Below are 22,066 nucleotides of genomic sequence, written 5' to 3' on the forward strand. Positions count from 1 at the left end.
CGCACCGCCAACGCCAAGAGTCTCAAAGTGTCACTCGGCACGCGTGGCGTAGCTAGCACTTTCTTTTTTTTTTTTGGGGGGGGGGGGGGGGGCTCGCATGATAACAGCATTATGTACATATTCTTACGTTTTATTCTGACATTTATTCTGACGTTTCGACCGTGGACAGACCTCTCTCAAAGAAAGAGAAAAGTTGTTCCCGGTCTACACGTCACAATAAATGTTCGTTTGCACTCTGGCTTTTTATTCCTATCCTTAACCGAACAGCCAGGAACCTCCTCCGGGAACTACAAACGCAAACACACACGCACGCACGCTTGCTAACACAAACTTCTTCGTCGCTTAGAGCCAAATGGTGATCTAATGAAATGCGCAGTTACCTTAGCTCATCCGTGTTATGCTCCCCATCGTTGGCAGCACCCTTCCCGCGAATTTTGCCCACTTACATTTTTCGGGGGCAAATAAGTAAGAGTGATTTACGTAGGGCAGCCCAAGTCGGTGAACGGAAGTCTATGTAACTCTGGAAACTAAGTACAATCCTGGGGGCTCATTCGCAGAACTTCGAGTCATCTAAGCAGCGTTTGCAGTTACACTTACGGAAATGTAAAATCTCGCTCCTCATTCTAGTCACCCAGAGTTACTACAAAACACTGGTGCTAACAAGAAGGTTTTCAGAATCACTCGAAGATCACTTGAACCAGGATACCACTTATGCACCGCTCGAAAATATGCGGCACAGGAAGCAACGTGATATATTACTACAAGGCGATTATCTGGAGGCTAATGACATTTCCCATTAAAAAAAGAAGGAGCTAGGGGGACTCAGGGAACGAGCACCTGCTCCAAAGTTCGCCGCTGCAGTCGAAGAAAGCCAAAATTTGTAACGTGAAGCCCGGTGTACATCGAAGAGGCTACCTACATAAGTGACAGTACACAAAGTGAACTACTGACTGCCTAGACACGCGACTATAAAATAATATATATATATGAACGTTTAAATGAACGGACTACTCGCCAACCTTTTATTTTTCCTTTGTTTAGAAACGAGAAAATATTTAGTGCTCGGTCCCACATACCAATGTCACTTTTGGGAAGCATTCGTGCCTGATTGCTCAAGGAAATGTAATTCCTATTCATACAACACCGGCTGAAAGGTAAAGCGAGAAATAACCCAGACCGGAAACTGGAAAATTTAATAAAATGATGAAATTTTCGTCAATTTCGATGCGGCCGTTGACGGCGCAAATGCCCCGATGAAGGCCCACAAGTATAATTCCTACACTGTAGAGTTCTAGCTAGGGAACGCAGACCCGGCCGCGCAGACCACTTTCCGGTTTGGTTCATCGCACCGTCCTTCAAAATGTCCGCCGTACCACTTCCGACGTATCTTCCAGCTTCTCTCTAGTCGTTCACAAATCGCAGGGCTCACTGTTTAGCCGCCGCTGATTCCAGTTTCGCATTTCAGATGAAACCGTCTGGCACAGGCCCACCGTCACCCTAGAGCACGACAGCGCGCCATGCAGAACGCACCGGCACCGCGTTCATCACTCGCAAAGGCAGAAGCGTGCTTTGGCCCTCTTGTCGGCAAGCCAACCGGCAGTGACGGTCAACGTGTTTTCGGAGTCCAGATGCGGACGTTTACAATGCGAAAGCGCTACACCCGCACGGAGAATGCCAGCTCTCTTCCTACTGAAATGCACTCGTAAAATGAATGATCCGACGGGTTTCCAGCACGCGTCGCAGGGTGGAAATGCGAAAGAAAAATATACGATAGAACGGACCCTTTGGTGAAAGCTGCTTGATGAGCCACGTGCTGTTCTGCTGCCAGGATACAGGCGACAATAGCTTCCCCATCCCTACATCCGCCTAGCATCGCGGCACGCCCGACAGCAAACGATAATATACGACCAAAAGAGACACGAAAAGGTGGTTCGGGCAGATTGTGAAGTCGCGGGCACGCTTTAGCCCCGGCGGTGGTTCTGGCCCACCTCCCAGCTGGCTCGGGGTGAGAACCCCAGCTCCAATTCATCGGAGCTGCAGTCCTTTCCCCTCGCATAATAGTGGGGTGGGATGTTCGGCAGGCGAAAAACAAATAGAAACTAATATGGAAACTATAAAACGCATACAGGGAAGGCTCCGGGTTCGAGTCGCCTAGCGGCCGCCAGGCCGAGAGGGCGCAGAAAGGGGCAGCTGGCAGCAGTGGGGCGAGGGGGGTGCGAGCGCGCGTACAAGAACAACGCACAATGAGGAGAGCGGGAAGCAGCGGCTGGCCAGCCACTGAGAAGAAAAGCGGAGCAGCAGAGAGCAGACCCTTTCCGGAAGCCGGCTTCGCCGCACGAGTCGGCGACTCGCCGCTCGGCTGTTCTCCCGCACGGACAGAGCGACGCAGGCCGGCGTTGGTAGCGGACGGTCGCTGCTCACGGCTTGCCGGTTCTTCTTCCCACCGGCTGAGAGGGAACGGCGGCACGCAGCAGTGCAGCAGCAGTTGCGGCGCAGAAGCGCCGGCGCGCGCGTGGCTCGCGCGTGCATTCGCCTGCGTCGGAGCATCTACGAACGACGCAGCTGTGCGGGCCGTGCGGGCCGCTGCGCCGTCGTCGCCCAAGTGCCGCTCAAAAACAAGGTGAAGGCCGGATCAGCACGCGCGACGACACTGCTGCAGCTGCCGCTCACCGACACGGCAGTCCTCCCGTGATGCTTCGGTGCGCGGCGTCGTCGACGTCATGACGCAGCAGGACGTACCGCGCTGGGAGTCGCACGTTCTGTGCGTTCCCGGCGCCGCCGGCATCGCAGCACCAGCGCCGGAAGAAGAGTACAGCGGCGGCAGCGCAGGCGGCAGTTACAGCAGCGACGCCACCAGGCTGGAGTCATCCATCGGCGAAGAGGACTCCGACTCAGGGAGCTGGTGGTCCTACCCGTCCGAGTGCGGCTCTGTGGTCGAACTGAACAGAGCCGCGGCCGGAGTCACCAACGGTTTCGCCGGCAACAAGCACCACGATCATTCCGAACCGCAACCTAACAACTGCTCATCGACAACGCCTTCGAATCATGTCACTGCTTCACCAGCGGCTCCCGTTGATGCCGTTATTGCAACCGCAGTCATCTATACCGACGCCTACAGAAAAGGCCCCGGTTGTAATCCCCGCGGAGGTGCAGTGATATTGCCTCCTTCGCCGGAACGGGCTCCCAAGTCACGGTGTGTCAACGGCCGTTCGCGAACTGTGAGCGACGACAACGCGCAGGTTTACAACGTCGATAATCACCGAAGCGGTGGGCATGGACCGAACGCCCAAAACCAGCAGTTTGAAGCTCCGGCGTGTCGCGCCTCCGTCGCCGGCGGCGAAGGATCGCCAACAGCTGACCGCCACAACAACCAGGTGAACGCCGGCGGCCACGCGCTTCTGAAACCGGCGGGCAAGGGCGTAAACAGCGGCCGAGCCGCCACGATCCGCAAAAGCGCACTCGCGACGGAGACCCGACACAGCGCGCCATCTATCGTGCGGCACGTCACATTCAAGGACCTCTCAGCGTCATCTGGTAGCGACGACGATGACTACTCGAGCGGGCATGGTCGAAATCGAAACTCCGCTAGTTACCATGGGGACGATCAACAGAACAACGCCGAGGCTGACCTGGATGACTCGGGTTACTTGGACGGGGACAGCACTTCGAGTTCGAGCGACATCTCGCCCCCCAGCAGTCTGAGCTGGGAGTCGGCGATCGATAGCTCGCGCAAGAGCCACGGCCGCTCGGCGGACCAGCAATGCTTCGTCGACAGCGGCGGTGGCGGCAACAGAAACGGCACGCATTCACCTCCCGGGCCTCGATGTGAAAGCCGCGCAGGAGTGGCTGAAGAGCGCCGGACCAAAAACATGAACGGCACGCACCGCGACAGCGACGGTAACTCTACGTTGAGCTTTGTGCAGACGGAGATTTGCGTGTCACAGAGCGTGCGGCGCGAGGACAGCTACGAGTACTACCGGAACGGAACGCGCATTGCCAAGCTCAACAACGTCAATCAGACCTCTTGGAGTGAAACGAGTAGCACCGAAACTACGGAGCGATGCACGCCCCTGGTGAAAAGCAGCGACGTCGAAAAAACCGTGGTTCGAGAGCAGACGACACCGCAGCCGAAACCGCGCAATAGCCAAGCCGACGATGCAGCCAAGACAAGCGCTCCGCCGCAGCCGACTCGTCGGGTGCTGCCCTCTGTGGACGGAGTGCGTAAGCGTCAACCGGAAGGGGCCACCCAGAGGCGCCAATCGGCAACGCGGGAAAGTGGGAAGCAGAAGAAAGAGAGCGCCGGCGGCGGTGGAGTAAGGAATGTCGGCGGCAGCGTGAACCCAGCCGTCGTCTCCAGTGCGGCCAACGACGCCTGTCAGCAGCGCGAGTATCATCGCTGGAGGCAGCAGAAGACGCCGCAGCATCCTATCGCCGACGACGAAGGCACGTCGTGCGACTTGGAAGACGAAGAAGAGCAAGAAGGCGTCGAAAGTGAATTTCTCGAGGAGGAAGATGTGAGTTTTCACTTGGAAAGCCCGCCGGCCGCGCACCACCACAAACAACGAGCGGGAACTGTGAGCGCGACAGCAACCTCGCGCGCCGTCGCGCGATCCCGCGGCGGTAGCACGACGGAGCCCAGCCGCGCGTCCGCCCTGGCATCAGTGCGGGCGCAGTCGCGTGATCCGTTCCTCGCGCTGGCCGTAGCCACAGCGAAAGCAGCAACCACGGCGAGTGCCGAAGCGTCGCGTGAAATCTACGCCGGGTGCAAGCAGTTTGCTCCTCCACCAGATCTGGACGTCGTAGTACGCACGGCCTGCTCGGTCGGCGGCTCCGAAGATGCCGTCGACCGGGCCAGGCACGCGCGAAGCCAGCCTGTGGAGGACGTTGTCTCCGTCTCATCGTCACCGGTTTACAAACCCTCATCGGCGCGCTCCGACGTCCGGCTGCCGACTCCCGTGCGCTACAAGGAGTTTTCGTCGCTACACCTCAAGAAGTCCGGCGGTAGCAGGGAACATGTGAACGGTCATCACAAAGAAGGTGACGTGTCTCCTCTTTTGGAACGCGAGCCGCTGCCCTGCGAGCAACGTTCATTTCACGTTCATTCGAATATTTTGCCGAGCAGAGTTGACAGTTCGCCCCCGACAAGTTCGACGCCGTCCCCCGTACTTCTTGAAGATCGTGTTCGTGTACTACAAACTCCTGTGAAGAGCAACGCCGTCATCGTTGATAACATTCCCGACTCAGATGACTGCGACGGTCCGCCCATAACAAGTACACCGAAAGTCAGCAATGGTCACTGCAGCAACAAAAGGCCAGCTACTCTCCCTGTCAACGGAAGAACGGGCCCAGTGTCTCATCGCAAGCCGCCGCCTGTTCCCCAGCAGCAAAAACAGCAAGCCTCGCAGCCGCTTCTTCTTCGGCCACCCAAGCCAGTGCCCCCGCCCCGATCCCGGTCTCCACTCGATCCAGCCGAGCACCTCGAACGCATCACGGGCTATGCGACGGCGCGGCGGCTAGCTCAGACACTACCGAAACCTCAAGTTCAACTGCCCGAACCACACATGTCGCCAGCTACTGGTCGCCTCGTGTCGTCGCGGCGACGATTCTTCGAGAATCTCCAGCGGCAGCAGGAGCAGCAGAAGCGCCCCAACGACGCGTCCGCTGCTCCGTGCACGACAGCCGAAGAGTCGGCGGAGCGGCTGCTCGGATTCCGCGCTAGCGCGCAGGCGGCGCGCGAGAATCTGGCCAAGAGCTCGCCAGACCTGGCGGCGCTCGAGGCGGACGCTTGGCGCAGCCGCAGGCTGCACGATCGATGGCCGCCTCCTTCGACGGAGCCGCAGCATGCACCGCGGCAGGCGACAGGATCCGAACCGATCGGCAACGCCGCAGTGCTGCCGCCCCGGAGCCCGGCGCCGGCCGTGCATCCAGACAAGTTCAACCGGCTCGTCGAGCAGACGCGCAGCCGCTACGCACGACGCCGCTGCGGACAGCCCGCGCACGATGAACGTCGCCGCAGCAGGAGCCTCGGCTACCTCGAGACGGACGTGGACACGCTCTGTTGTCGCCAGGTGAAAGCCTCCATCTGCGCTGCCGAAGGTGCCGAAGAAGACACCGCCCAGAACTGCAGTGACGGAGCAGACGACAGCTACTTGAACCGCACACGCAGCATGGACCGCTTCCTCGAGGACGGCACCGTGGGCTGCCCGCTGCTGGGCGACGAACAGCGAACCAAGTCCGAACACGAGCTCCGCATCGAGCGCTCGCTCCAGAAGTTAGAGCTGCCCGAGTGGTACACGCGGCGCGCCAAGCAGGCCGAGACGGGCATCCTGCGGGCGCGACGCGACTCCGTCTCCTCCACGGGCCGATCCGGCTGGCAAGGGCTGGGTAGCCGTACGCCTTCGACCGCGAGCCTGGCAGCCACCACTCCAGATAGCCGCAACCTGGTCATCCCCAAGCGAGTGACAGCGCCAGACTGGCGATGCTGGCATGCGTCGCGCGAGTCCCTCACGTCCAGTCCGGGATCGCACGACGGAGGCGGTTCCCTCAGCCGCTGGGGAAGCGTGAGCAGTGCCCCTGCAGCGGCCTGGTCCTACCGATCCATGCGGCAGCCGTACCTCGGCTGGCGTGCCGCTCCCAGTACCGGTACCACGACTCCACTGTCTTCCGCTGGCAGCCGACCCGTGTCTCCCGGAGGCGGCTGGACTACGCCGTCGGCTCTCGAGTACGCCCACCAGCAACAGCATCATCAGCAACAACAGCACTACCAGCAGCAGCTACAGGAACAGCAAGAGCACCGACAGCAGCAGCAGCAGCAGTCGGCGTCGCCGTGTATTCCTCGGGACCGCTACTCATACGTTCAAGGCATCTACGGGGACGGTGGTGGTTGGAACGTGGAACGCGAGGACGATTCGACGGCCGTCTGCGCCTCGGTGATCAGTGACGTCGGTGTGCCGTCTACGTCGTCGAACGGTGCCGCCAGACCCGCCGTGTGGATGGAGTCTTCTTTCGTGGGCTCCAAACCGGGCTCAACATCTTCCGTGGTGGCCGCTCAGTCGCCCGCCGCGCCCGCGCTCGGTGAGTACGGTCGCAGTGTCGGCATCACTCTGTGAGCGGCGACGCCACGCCCCAGGCTCTCGTGTGCCCTCCCGTGCACCATGCCATCCGGGCCTCGTGAGACGCTCGCATGGCAAGGTGCCACGGTTGTCCGCCGTCACTATCAAAATTTGTCGCTAGAGTACGGAGGTTCAGATCGACTTTCTCTCGCTTTTTGGCCGAAAAGCTTGTATTGAAATTTGTCCGCGACAACTGGCACTCCCAAGCACGCGGCTTCGTACATATCGGACTTCGCGTTCCGCAGTAATATCACGCTTGCGAAACCTCTTGAAGCCGTACCTCACTCACACAGTTTTGACTACTTGTTGCGAGAGTTCACCTCTTCACGCTAGTGCTTGTTATTCTTGTGCATATTCCATTTCCTTTTTCCTTTGTGCGACCACGGAAAAGTATGCTTCGAATGTCGTAGCGTGGTCAAAAAAGAAAAAAAGACTTCGTAAGAGCTGAATAATGAATGGTTCGATGCATAACCTTTTTGCAGATGCATCTGAAATCTTCGGCAGATTTTATAAGGATTAGTGCCATCATATATTGCAGCCTCGACATCTGCCGTACGTTTAATTGAAATGCACCATGTCTGACCACAATCCGGTGCCTCCTTTTAGCTGAGGGTGTCCGTCTTGAAGAGGTTTCACGCTTCCACTGAGTGTTACATTGTGAGAGCCATGCTTGATCAAAGTTATTGACTGTAGTCAGAAGGAAAAAAAAAAATGTACTACAGCCCATCAAAGACTGAGGCGTCGCAATGCCAGCGCGCGACCTTCAGTACTTTGTGCTTCGCCGTTGGACGGGCAAAAGTTTTAACACAAGTGTGAGGGGAGGGGTAGGGGGGGGGGGGGGTTAGCGTGAAGCTCTCACGTATCCAGAAGACACACACGTGTTGCTACGCCAGAGCCTGTGCTGAAAGCTCACGCTGTCGCATTGTTTGGCGTCTCACTCATTGACGACTGTACAGTTGTGCTGTGTTCCTTGTGAAAGTATGGAGAAAGTGCAGTGCGGTCAAATACAATCTTGCAACGCGCATACGACAGCAGTACTTCAGTGACGCGTTTGAATTACCGGCTGTCGCGGACGCCCATCGGCTGCAAAACTCGAAGAACAACGGTATCGTTATTTCCTCAAAGACGTGCTCTCATAGTGTGACACTCGTCGCAACAATCCCGGCGTGACTCATCTGCGGCGATATTGGCGGTGACGTTTCTAGCCTCGAGACCTCTAATCAGGGATGCCCTACTTGAAGTAGCGACGTTCAGTAAGCTTTCGAACTCCTATGCCAGGCGAGCCGCGCTTGCGCGAGGGAGAATGAGTACTGCATATTAGCTACCCGCGTTACTTTTTTTTTTCTTCTTCGTTTCGCGATTGTTTCGAGAAAAGAGTGCGATTGTTTCTCAGACGTCTCAACGTATGCCTGTCCGGAAAAAAATATATATATATGAGGGCTCTCAGTTCGAGGAGGTGCAAGCGTCCTAAGCGGTTGTATCGATAGCCCCCCTCTCCAAACATCTATAGCATTCGCCGTATTCGCACATTCCCGATAACGCTTCGTGTCAAAAGCGTTCGGTCAGATCATCGCAAACGGTCTCGACGCGTGCATAGACGGCGTCCGCGCATTTTGCGAGAGGACCGCACGTGTACGCTCGTTGTATCGGGGAAAACACGATAATACTTCTGTAATGACATAGGCGTCGCGAGAAAACACCGCGCTACGGCCTCGAACGAAGCAGTTTCCGAAGTTTTGAAAGTGAGAGCGCACAAGCGGCGAAACGATGGAAACGAAAGTGAATGAGCATTGTTTAGACGTTTCTCATGAACGAGGAAAGAAGCCGCCGTAACATTGCTCCCTCGATTCAGAGGCGGCTGTGCGTTTTGGCGCGCTGCTTCCCGCGCCAGTCGTTTTATATATAGTTTCTTTTTATGTCTTTCCTGTACTGCCACCTGTCATTGCTACCCTGTCTCGTTGATATTGGTGGCTGCCATGTCTCCTGTACGCGCCCTGCCAAAGAATCTCAGTAATGGCTTTGTTTTTCGTTCCTCCTCCATTCTTTCGTGTACATACTGAACACAGCTGTCCTGCTTCTTGCTTTAGCGCATAATTTATTGAAGCGTCCTTATCGCCTTCATCTATCAGCCTGCCTGTGCCACTTTTTTTCCCCGTCCGCTGCTTCTGTTCCTATAGTGGATTGCGTAAAGTATACGGTTATTGTAAGATGCAGGAAAGCTTACTTCAAAAGCGTATATACAAGTTATATAGCTACCTGTACCGTGTACGCTTGTTGAACGTGTTTTTTCACGTATATACAGTGAGAGTTTGTTCCCGTATAAAAAGCCAGGACGAAACTGTCTTGTTCGACGCAAAGGAAAAAAAAAAGGTATATATATAGATATATATATATATATATATATAGACACACATATACGATAGCGCCATAGCCGTCACCAGACTGACGTTTCGGCAGCGTTCTTCCTTGCTGTGCTGGTTTTTTCTTTTTCTCCTACCACATTGCCTTCATTGTTCTGGTGAATTACCCGGGGCAGTATAGTCGCATCAGTAGTCGGAGAACAGCTGCGCGTTCGTGCGGCCGCACCTACATTTTTTTTTTTTTTCGTTTTTCTTTTTCTCGCGTTTTCTTACAAAAGCCGGGAATTCCCAGGGTCGCCTCTGTATAACAAGCCCGCATCCTTCGCCGTTCGTTCTGTCGTAGGTAGGTAGGTGTGGTTTGTAGAAGAAAAGGCGCCTAATTTCTGCAGCCCGGTCGGGAGCACGGCGCAGCGCCTAACTCTGTCGTCCTTCGCCGGACGACTGCCGGCGGTTTGAAAGACAAGCCCCCTCACTCCAAGCCTTTATCAACATCATACTGCCTCATGCTCTTGCATGTTTACTATTATTATTAGTAGGGAGAAAGAAAAAGTTAGTTCGTAACGCCGCCTTTTTTACGCCGCAATTCGAGGCACAGGTTGAGAACAAAGCCGCCGCAGTAGCAGGTTTTTTTTATGACGTAATCAAAAGCAGCTGTCTAGTGCTGTAGGTTTTTGAGAGGTGTTTTGGGGCGTGAAGGTTGCGATGGTTCGCCCATTGGTCAGGCAAACATTCGAGGTCGTTCAAGTGACAGTACACGGCACATTGGAAGCGGCTGCCTCTTTGCCTTACGTAACACTCAATCCACTCCGCGCTTCCCTTTACCGTGTTTCTCGTTTATTTTTTCCTCCTCCTTAATGTCTATCATCACTCGCATAACGTATGCCACAGCTTCGATCGTCGACTCGACCAGCGAATCAGCCAAAACACTTGACAGCGTTGAGAAACGCCTCTCCGCAAACTGCCCTAACGCAGGAACCTGTGAAAGCAGCCGGTGACCGCTGGTCACGTATACTATATTCGTTTATCGTTCGAGCCTATAGTCGGCGCCGATTTTCGCCTCAGTAGCGTCAGACCTCTAGCCTAGCCACTTTCCGACTTCGTAGCCTCGCATCAGCAACGGCGCTGATCGAAAAGTTTTCCCGTAATGTATCATACGGAAGCCCACCCTTCGACACTCTTTTAAGACAGTCGCGCTTTGACGAACGCAGCAAACTAGTGGGACGCGCACTCAGGACGTTGCGCTGTGGTGTCAGTTCTGGGCGACGGCACAAAGTTGTAGTACGGGATAGACGGTAGACGAAGTAAACGCTGTCTTGAGTCCCCCCCGTTCAGACGGACTCAAGGTAGCGCGCGCCTTCACTGCTTCAAGGCGCAGTCCCAAAAACAGTAGAGATGCGAAACCATTATCTCTCATGGGCATTACGCTCTAACATGCGGGCTTCCACTTAATGTGAATAATTGCCATTCTTGAGAACGCTGTTCCCTTCGATAGCTGCATTGCAGAATGCGCTTTTGACACTAAGGTTTCCGCGTGCCAGCGTTGCTCACTGCGTACGCGGAAACGGCGACGATTATTTTTGTGCGTTATTCTTAAAAGGTACGCCTGAAGAAACTTTTCTTCTATATACGTACGTAAGTTTAATAAAATTATTAATGCGGTGTTGCGCTCTGCGCTGGGTCTTTATTTCTTGCGTTCCCTAAATATGGGTCCAAGATCGCTTAAGTACTACGTTAAAATTTGAGTCTATACTTACTTGTTTCCAATGTTCTATTAGCTTATTTCCTGTATCGTCTCCTGGCGCATAGAATACAGCAACCGCATTTGAAGCACTGAGAAAAGCCGCTGCCCGTAAATTTTTTCGCTGCATCTCTCAGGTTTTCCTCGTGGAGGTTTACCCTCATTCTCGCATCCTATCGCGGCCTTGGTGCTTCTTCTCGTCCTTCTATCTTATCTGCTGTTAACCAGGCCAGGCGGGCCGGTTCGAAAGTGTGTTCGCATACCGTTATACGGAGTGGCTTGAGTGCTTTCTTCTTCTTTTCCTTTTTTTTTTTTTACGATGTATTACGTTTTTCTTTTTCACGATGTTTTTAAGAAAGAACCAATTTTTATCGCAAGAGCAAGTCAGCTCGCTTTCTTAGACTTTGTAAAAGAGGCAGCCTGTTTATACCCTTATACATGCATACGCTGCTTATACTTATGATACACGCATAGACAAGCCGTCTATGCCGCGTGAATGTCTGAACAGGACGTTATTTTTACGAGGGTGCTTTATTTTCGAAAGCGCAAACCGATAGTCAAAAACCTCCGACTGTGTCGCAATTATTGGCTCACTCTCCTCGCAAAGCCTCTTCCAAGCCGTATATCCCTCCGTTTAGCTACTCCGCCACTTCCGTACACCCTAAAACAAATAGATTTAAGAAAGAATGTAAAAGTGAAGAACCAATTACGTGCCTCGTGTTCCCACGCGAGAGGCTCGCTCCCGTACCGAAAACAAACACTCGCGACGACGCCATTACCTTGTATACACACGCGTGCGATGCCCTGCTCAAGTCGCCCGCGTTTAGCGGCGCATTAACGGTATAGGAAAGGGGTGCTTCGTCCCTCGTAGTACTACTACCGCTTGTTGGCTACTGTTTGTCCGGACCCACTCGCCCCGACCTGCACGCTCGCTGGCTTCCTATTTCCACTTCTAACACGACCGCAGCAGAGACGACGCGCGTCGTCTTGGTATTTACCTTAGCTCTGTTGCAACAAGGGCTATAGCATCGCAGAGGCAGCGAACGGATGAAAGCGTCGGTGTCGTCTCGCCCAAGCGGGCCATCGACTCGAGCAGATGTCGACGGAATAACAACAACAAAAAAAAAAGAGACACAGTAATGCCAACCCGGAGCGCGAGCACTTAGCACTTGCGCGCTTTCTCTGCTGTTTTGTGTTGCGACCGATCGCGTTGTAACGTTTTTCTCTACCCCCTGGCTCTTTCTGTTTCTTCGTTCTCGTTGGCGTGTATGTGTGTGTGTTCACATTTCCGCGAAGTGCTGATCCTGCTTTGCGACTTGGCGGCTGACGACAGGAGAAGCGTATGAGACGGGTTGAGGCGCTAAGGACAGTGAATCGTGGCTTCCTCCTGACGTCGGCCGCTAACGAGCCGTCGTCATGTTGTTGTTGTTGTTGTTTTTGTTTTTGTTTGCCGCTTCTCTCTTCTGACTGCTGTGTCTGTATGTATGTACCTGTAAATGGGCGCGCTATTCGTCTCGGCCGCACCCCCGATGCCGTTAATAGCGCAGTGCTGCTGGCTGTATAGCTTTCGGGCGTGGCGGCAGATTCACTTGAGCCTATAGCCTAATATGAGAGGACAAGAGTGCAAGCGCTTTCGCGCGAATTCGGCCAACACAAGGGTGCCACGGTCAGTCTTACGGGACGTAATTAAAAGAAACAAAATAAATAACGCGATCGTTCCTTAGTCTTTATTAATCGTGCGCACGAGTTCTGCTCTTTTCTCGCCACGCCGAAAAGCAACACGAAAGCCGCGCTCTAACGGGCACCGTGTGTGTGTTTTAGGCCGAAGGGAATAGCCGTGTTGTGTATACTGCTGCTCGTGTGTCTGGTTGACTGTTATTGGCCTATTATTCTACGTATGTGCTGCGTACGTTACCTATACATATATTATATACAGCGTGTTTCGCGAGTGATGAACAAAAAAAAAGTATAGGGAGTGAAAGAGATTGTCGCGAGAAAACAAAAGTGAGAGAGAAGCGAGAGAGAGAGAGAGAAAGAACTTGCGTAGTGTAGGGTGTTGCTCACGTGTATACCCGCAGTTGTTTATTTTAAATAATGAATAAAAGCCATAATTCCCCTTTTTGTTTCCTGTTTTCTGGGGCTGGCGTTGCTGTAAGACCTTGTTCCGTTCTCTCGCTTTCCATCACTTTTTCTTTTTTACTCTGTCGCCTCTATTTCATTTTCTTTTTCTTTTCGTGCGAGTCGAGTCGTAAAGGCATCTAATTTCAGCTGACTATCTCCAGTTCGTCGTTGTTCACTATATCCCATCATATCCTCTAGCATATCTGTTGTATACGCTTACGAAGAGTTGACGTTGTCGACAAGTACGCTTACCCAGGACATTCGGCTACTCACGTGACATTCATTTTTTTTTTAATTAAACCTGCATGTGCTATTCACTGAGAGCGGGACAACGCACGAGCGCCCAGAGGACGATTTCATTTAGTGTGGCGTTGAAATACGCATGCAAGTCCACAACTTGGTATAACTCTGTATGCGCTTTCGAAGTGTCCTGGCGAGCCGTGCAGGTTTGGCATATCTTTTAAGACGGACGGGTTATTTCGTCATCTATGTGGCCACAAAACACGGTGTACTTGTTGATCGATAGTTCCTTAGAACGCAAGTTTTGTTTTTGCTGCTTGTTGACTCGTCGATTAGCACGTGAACCGACTTCCATTTATCTGCCTCCTTTCATCTTGAAAATATCTTCTACGCTTGGTAAGCCATCTTTCGGAAATAAAGATATGCCCGTCTACTATAGCTATTTTCAGTTCAGGACTTCTCGCTTTGCCCTTCAATATCCATCTTTGTAACTGTCTTTGTGCCACCGTCTTCTCACACTGGGCTTCTCTTGTCCGCGTAGCTGAGCATTGCACGCCCTATTGTACATTTGCGTTTACTTCCCTTTATTTGTTTTTTTTTTCTGATTTCCTTCTCCTTTTGAGATACGTGCACTGGCATATAAGTTTTGTTGTTCCTTGTGCGTTGTTCTGTGCTTGCTGTAGTACATATATCCTTGTCGTTTCTTATATTGCTGCAGCGATGATCTATTGTTACTCCTCCTGCCTTAGTGTATTTTTACCACCTCCTTCCGTATACGTTATACATCTATTACGACAGCCCCACGTGAGCTGTACTGTGTACGAGAAAAATGGATGAATAAAAAGGGCTCAGCGGGGCAGAAGGTCAGATGCCGGACGTTCTGGCCCGCTGCGCCAGTTGGTCGCGCAAGGTGCTTTTTTTTATTTGTTTGTTCCTTGTCGTGAAGTCCTGTGACAGAAGAGAACATGCTGCACACAGCAGCTGATCGCAATTTTCGGAGCACTGCGCGACGCCTGTGTATGATGTTCAGATGACTCTATATAAGTGAAAGCCGAAACTGCCGCCTTGGATATGTTTTGTTTGATATCGTTCGAAGAAAAAGTATTTATTTCAAGACCAAAAGAAAGAGAGAAGAGTCATTGCTTCGGGGTGTTGCACTGCTTACAACGTATCTATACACAATCGTGTAACCCGTGACGGCGCGGTGTTGTTGTCTGCTGGTTCCTGACGATTGTTCAAGATGGGAATGCAGAATGTACTTTAGCGAGCGGGGGGGGGGGGGGGGGGGGGGGGGGGGGCGTCTAGTCCTTTGATGCCAAATGTCATTCTGTCATTGTTGTGCTGCTTATGATATAGTACAAATTATGCAGGACGCATTCCTTTCGTCATTTGTGTTTCTTCTTTTTTTTTTTTTAAGTTGTCACTGCTTTAACAAACCCCCATATGTGCACTAAAATTAGAACAAATGGGGTTCCTGGTCTGCTGCTCTCACTATTAAATTTAGGCGTGCAGCGGACTCTATGCTATACTTTCCCAGCTCCATGGGCCAGGATGTTGAACACGCAGGACACATGCAGGATGTAGCATATATAGCGAAAGGACCACACACAGGCTGCATAGATGTGACGATGGTGACGCAGGCGTTGTGTCCTTCGCCTGTGTGCTGTCTGTCCCGCGTGAATTCGTTGCGCCATGATCTACAAGAAGAACTGCCACCTACCGAACTGTTGTGCCAGAACGGCTGGCCTGCGTTAGTACGGCAATGCCTGTTGCAAGGAGTGGCCGAGCCGCCTTCGTTGAATCAGTCACATATTGCTGATTGGTCGACAAGTTCGACGGATGTCGGCGTCGTCACCCTTTCGACGCTTCCTCCGCATACGTTCTCAACTGCAATGGGAAAAAGCTCGTGGCGTTGTATCGCGCTCGTTAACGCGTTTAATACGCTCCGCGTAAGATGACGTCGGACGGCACGCGCCTCTGAACGCCGGAAGTAGACTTCGAAATCGCGCTCCATGTCGTTACGACTTCACTGAGAACTTGGGCGCGGCGCAACGTCGCGGGATCAAATCCCGGCCGCGGCGGCTGCATTTTCGATTGCGGCGAAAATGTTTGAGGCCCGTGTACTTAAATTTAGGTGCACGTTAAAAAACCCCAGGTGGTCGAAATTTCCGGAGCCCTCCACTACAGCGTCTCTCATAATCATATGGTGGTTTTGGGACGTTAAACCCCAGATATTATTATTGTTATTAACTTGGGCGCGGCGCGTCGCACATTCTGTGGACACCACGTACTGCACAGGCGTGCGCCAGGTCTGACCGTTACGGGCGGCTGTGCAGAGCGTGGTGAATGAAAGGCCTTGTCACCTCGTCTTCGACGTTTGCTCGCGAATGTTTTGCATGCATATTTCACGGCAGGTATCATCCTACCCAGCATGATCAGTCAATATGAGCGATGAGATAAGAATTCACGCGAGTGCGCATTCGGGATATTTGGATTAGTCGGCCTAAGAACGAGGAACAACGGTAATCGCCGACTTCAAACTCGTTACCCAGCTCTGCGGTCGTTATTGGGTAATTATACATACAGATAGTAAGGCAAACGTAGCCGAAAGTCTGGAATGCACAGCCTCGCTTCGCTATGCTGTGTCAGGAAAACTTGTTACAGCTTGTGTGTTTTGACTTGCCGCTATATAGAATACCCTGTGGCCGTAAAGCGCTGCGCGGAGTCGATGGTGCAGGTGCCGTGGCACGCGAAGTCGCGGGCCCCTTTCACCTGTTCCATCGGGATAACGCGTATCGCTTCGCCAAATCGTTTATTCATAAACTTCCTGGACATTTTACTGAAAATACGCCAATGCAGCTAACCTGTGACCCCGTTGAAACACATGCCCGGTGGTGGTGCGCCCCTGCAGCGTCGCTTGTCTCGCCGATGCGCCGGCCGGGTCCAAGCCGTGGCTAAGGCAACCTGCGTCCCCGAAATAGCGCCCTGCCGATCGACCCGCCCTTTGCATGCGAAGAGCCCGCGCCGAACGAAATTGGAAAGCTATCGAGGCGGACGGCTACGGTGTCGAAAGCGGATCGAAAATCCGCGCTCTTAATTCTTACATCAACCCCCAAGGAGAACCGGAAGTGAGCGATATGATCATGTTCCCCCCGCGGCGCTAAACTAAGCTGCTTTTTGCAAGCGCGACGTTGCTATATCAATTGGCGGCCTTTTTTATTTTTGTCTTTTTTCCTCCCCATATACGTTGCAAATCCAGAAAAGAGTGGAAAACTTTTTATGCTTTCCGGTCACTGTATACCACAGGCTTTTTCTTCAGTGTTTGGAGCCAAGACTATTGCTTTTTGTCCTCTATTATTCGATTATTTCGTCTCTAAAGAGTAGAATCGCGCAGATTGCGTGGCCTCTTCGGCGCTGTGGAAAGGCAAAGTGCAGTGTCTGTTGGGCGTATTCGAGCTACACGGTTGGAAAACCCAGTTGCATCCGGACGCAAGTAAGCCCGCCGTCGCTGTCGCAAGCACCGGGCAGTGCGGAAACGCGCACCATGTCCTGCCTACTTGCATCCGCAGAGAGTTCGGCATGTTGTGCATCGTCGCTTCGCGTCGTCCGTGCCAGCCTTCAGTCTTCGACACTGTGAACGCGCTTCGACGGAGAACAGAAAAGCGGAAAATGCGGCGAAACAAACACCATTGGGCGCCCAAGCACCGGCGCCGCGATGCCTTCGCTTTTGTCACTTTTGTTTTTAGAAGTTTCAAATGAGAAGGGGGAAAGAAAGAACGCTGCGGAATGTCTCGAGTTGCGCGAAATACTCGCGCCCACGAAACGAACCCGAGCGTGTACGTGGGGAGAAAGAAAGGAGATGTTGCATCTAAGGAGAAGGGAGAGCGGAGTCTAGGTTTCTCGGCGCCGCGGAGCAAACGGGCGCCGCTATGTCGCGACGCGCGGCTTTGCGTTTCCCGGGCGCTTACCGGCTGTGCGTGCCGAAAAGCCGAAGGTTTCGCTGTCCGTTCGCCCAGCTGGCGGCGTTCGCCCTCGCGCTTGTATGTGGAATGCGTGGAGAGAGGAGGCAGCCAGAAGCCCGCCTTCCTTTGTTCCTTTCTCCGTACATCTTGTATAACTTCACACGCTGGCGCGCGAACTTAGAAGTCCCTCAAATCCGATTTCGCCTCTCAATTCGCGCCGCGGCGTCTTTGCACAAAAGCTCGGCTTCCGAATACTTCGGGTGAGTCGGTCGTTCGCAGCAGCACCCAAAGAAACGAGAGATATTTATGTATTTCTTTAGACTTTATTTAGAAGCAAGGGCAAAAGAAGAATTGAGGGTAGGAAGGGGGGGGCGCAGTTTTGGCTAATTGCATTGTGACGGCCCGAAGTTCGTTTCATGCAAGCGGTGTAACGCTGCCGGACGCGAACCGTTCTGGCTTATGTTGTGGTGCCCTCGATGTTTTGACGCACTCGTTTGCCTGACAGGGCGTACTGGTGTCCCGCGTGCTCCTTAGAAGGAACTTTTTTTTTTGCCCCAAATTTTTGTTTTACCTTTTATTTCGGTCATCCCCCTTCGATCAAGTAAGCCCTTCTAGTGCAGTAAAAGTAAAGATGCTGACCTCTCCGCGCTTCATCACAATTTTAATTCTTTCACGCCTAGTTTAGAAACATGCGCAGCGCTTTTAAGTCCAACGATATCATTTGTGCAGGCCTCGTTTGTACGCAATGGTCCGTCCTTTGTTGAGCGCCAAGGTGTTTATAGGATGCTTGAACGCAGTATTTTCTTCTTTATCGATAGCGGTGCTTCTGAAACAAAATCTTCGTTTTACTCCCGCCTCTTGAAAGGCTTGTTTCAGCTAACCTACGGCATGGTAGCGACACTTATACCACTCAACGGGACACACGTGCACTTTATACCTTTTTATGAAGCGTACCATGTTATGCTAATAGCCTACCGCCATGTAGGTCGTGAGCCCGTATTTCTCGCTGAAAGCGTCTTTATTTTCTGTCGCCGTTAACAGCAGCAGCGCGAAGCGCTTATATAGTCTCATTGGAAATGTGCGTCATCTCTCTATCACAGGGGTCGGGTTGTCACGCCATTGTTGATTTCATGTCTCAATGCCGAGGCTACAGCCGCACTGAAACAGCGGCCTTTGACTTGAATATCGTATAGTAAGTAGGCAAGCTTGTTTCTACACCCCCCCCCCCCCCGCCCCCGCAAGTGCATTGCTTCTCTAATGTTTGTCCGATATGGCTGATCGATCCCTGTCGTAGTCACCCGCGCGCACACTCGACATCTTTCTAGAGATCGACGCACGTGTGCTGAGATAGTCGATACGTCGCGTTTCCCATAAGTATACCTGCCGAGCGAAGAGGGCGGGAAGTTGGGCGTTTACCAGAATGGGATAGTTAAGAACGACGCCTAATATGATTGATTGATTGATTCCCTTTTGGGAATCTTCCTTCCATTTAGCTGACTCCGGCACAACTCCTTTCGCCAGGCACAAATATTAGCCGCACGCGCGCTGAGACCATTGAGGAAGGAAAACTGGGAACTAGGGAGCATTACGTCACGCAGCCGTGAAGCGTTCGCAAGCCGACTCAATACGTGAAGCCACTGCTCTCTCGACAAGTTGGCCTGACCCCACGTTCGGCCTACTCGACCCATTGCGCTTGCCTCCCGCAGTCTGTTCTAACTCGTTCGGGTGCTTTGCCAACCGCTCTGCGCGCATTTTTCTCGCCGGCATGCTGTCTGTGCAGCCTTGGGTCGTTTATAGGAAACGTACGCGTTTATTGTCTTCGTTGCGAATTCCGAGTGGGGGACAGCTGCGCATTGCTGTCGTACCCGTTGTTTTACTTTGGACGCGCGTACGCTGAGAGTGACGAGCTCGGCTGTGGAACACACTGAAATTGAGAGCAACATGATCGCATGTTGGTCCGACTCTTCTCGGGTTCAGTTTTCTTGCTTAATGATTCCTCCTGGTTCTTTCAATTTTTACTTGTTAGGCTTAGACGGACGTGAATCGAAGGGTGAGTCGTCTTTCGAAAAACGCTGACTTGCTCGAAACAATCAAGACCGTCGTTCATGCGTGCACAAGTTTTGCTGTGCTGAGCGCTTCGCTCGGGTGCAGTGTCTGACGAAACAATGTCGTGCGTGCTGCCCTCAGCCGAGGACGTGAACCACGCGACAGCCCGAAGCACAGCGTCGATCGCAGTAAAGCTTGTTGACTCTTCAAAGAGCAGAGTATTGAACAGCGCCGACGGACGAAGAACAAGAAGACATGCGCTCTTTCCCGTGGTTCTTTTCATAGTCCCGTGTTTGCCCTGCTCGATATTCTGCTGTTTGTCGAGTCCAAACAACTATAGCCCAGGTGAATACGATCGGATGCGTCACGCACAGGCTTGCCCGCGAGGTCATTGTGCTCGATAATTTGACAGCGTTGTTGCACTTTCGTTTTAACACCGACTGCTATAGGACGGGAACAAGCAGCGCTAGAGACGGGACGGTGATATAACGACAGACAAGTTAAGGCGCTGACTGTCTGTCGTTGATGTAATAACTGGTGCACACCTGTCACACCGACATCCGTTATGGTTTCTTGCGGCTTTCGACACGTCTGGGCGTACGCCTCGTCAAGCGAATGTCATCGCGCCGTCAGGATGAATAAAAATATTGGGAAATAAGGTAGCACCACGTATGTTCAAGCTGTCGTCGTGCCAGTTGAGCTTCTCTCCTTACTTTTTCCCTAGCAGAAAGTCAGCTTTCCGGGTCTGTAAGGTCAACGCTGCCAATCGTAGCAGTGGCACAGTGTGTACGGCGTCCCCCTTGGCTATACGGGAGGCAGGTGGTTCGAATCCTGCCCCAGTGATAACCACATGGTCTAAAGAGAAAGGCGTCGCCCGGCCCGGCGCCCGGTTGTCTACGGGGTCTGTAAACGCCTGTGTGGCTTGACTTCAGCCTCTTTATGTATACCGTTGCTGTAGTTTCGCTGGGCATGTGGGAAAATTTGGGCACTCTTGAATTCCGTTTCGGGCCGATGCGACTTCACCGCTTCATCGGCACATCCTTAGCGAATGAAACGCAACGTGAAAAGCACTATAAACACAATAATAATTTTAAAAACGGTAACAGAAAATGGTGCTGCTAACCAAACCTTTAGATTGGAGCACCTGATAATTACGTAAATTTGTTTGGTGATTCAAGGAAACTTACCGAAAATTCAAATGCATACTCTAGTAATTAACGTAAGCTATAAACTCGTGTTACCATGATTTTCCGCCAGAGCGGAGTCCTGGTTACTCTTTTCTTTTTTCCTTTTCTTAATGATTTCTTATTATCACTTTTTTTGTCCTTTTATTTCGTTACAGTTCACATAACGATCGTGTATAAGCCAGTCAGACAGCAGTCAGCGGCGCCGTGTCCAGAAGCCACAAAGCCACTCCACACTACGGGAACAGAGCTGAACACAGCTGTACACGCCACGCACTGATCCCCATAACGAGACGGGCAGAAGATCGATTCTATGTTGTTCCCTTTTGTTCCCGCTTTCCTCGTACCTATCGCTATAGAGTGCTTTATACCAACCACCCGGATCAAAATAAAGGTGCCTTGTAGTACCAGCAGTTATTAACCACATGCGATACATTTTTCTGTCGGCATAGACATTGGAACACAACACTTCTGTTATGTGTTCCTGTACGGGGTATCCACAGGCGTCACCGATGCTGCCATTTTCGTTGTACAACGAGTACAGCGAATCCTCCGACGAAAATGGCGTACGTTGACATCACGTGGTTACTCCCTATATGGTAATATGGATCCTCACTCACACATATGGCTGTGCTTTCAATCCATGCGAAGCCACAACAGGTTGAAGATATCGTGGAGGTCTCGATATTGTGCTGAGTGTGCACCGGTACATATTGGGGATGTGTGTGTGTAGGGGGGGGGGGGGGGTTGTGCTCTCGAACGGGACTATGGGACTGATCGGTTAGGCCAGCGATTACTTGGACTAACCTTTTATGAGACCATTGAATAGGTAATTGCTTAATAGGCAACAAATTAGAGTTCCCCTTTTCCCAGCACAGGGTAGCCAGCCGGTTTGAGAAATGGCTAACCTCCCTGTCTTTCCGTTTTTCTTCTCCTTCTTCTTTTAGGGCCTATGACAAGAAAAAGGCAGGAAGGTTAACTGGATTAAATTCCAGCTGGCTCCCGCTGACCACGGATGAAGAAATAGAAAGATTAAATGGCAGCGAACCAGGTGGCTGGCGTACCAATCACAGCATGAAGCTTCCTAAATTGCGTTCAGAAACTGAAGATGGTTTAGTGAGATAACTTACGTTTTGTTTTGTTTATTTGCTCGTCTGAGTTTTTAAGCCTTTTGTAGCAGTGGATAAGCGTGGCACTTAGATGTACAAATATCCTTAAACATTATGTATATATATATTACTATCTCGAAGTCGTGTCGTTGCAGACTGCTGAAATTGGGGTCCTGTATAGTACTCTGCAGGAA

At 52.3% G+C, this 22,066-nt stretch overlaps 1 protein-coding gene across 2 annotated transcripts; it reads left to right on the forward strand.

Annotated features, from left to right (window-relative positions):
* The first annotated feature begins 2,295 nt into the window (after window positions 1-2,295).
* On the forward strand, window positions 2,296-21,164 carry LOC119395355 (uncharacterized). 2 transcript variants are annotated; one of them, XM_037662493.2, is made up of 2 exons: window positions 2,299-7,074; window positions 20,922-21,164. In XM_037662493.2, exons 1-2 carry the CDS (start codon window positions 2,721-2,723, stop codon window positions 21,041-21,043), a joined length of 4,476 nt encoding a protein of 1,491 aa, XP_037518421.1. In that variant the 5' UTR covers window positions 2,299-2,720; the 3' UTR covers window positions 21,044-21,164. The 2 variants fall into 2 exon arrangements, with proteins under 2 accessions (XP_037518422.1, XP_037518421.1); XM_037662494.2 differs by lacking the exon at window positions 20,922-21,164 and having other exon boundaries at window positions 2,296-14,475.
* Window positions 21,165-22,066: the final 902 nt, after the last annotated feature.

The sequence above is a fragment of the Rhipicephalus sanguineus genome, chromosome 1, assembly GCF_013339695.2.
Source record: "Rhipicephalus sanguineus isolate Rsan-2018 chromosome 1, BIME_Rsan_1.4, whole genome shotgun sequence".
Taxonomy (NCBI): domain Eukaryota; kingdom Metazoa; phylum Arthropoda; class Arachnida; order Ixodida; family Ixodidae; genus Rhipicephalus; species Rhipicephalus sanguineus.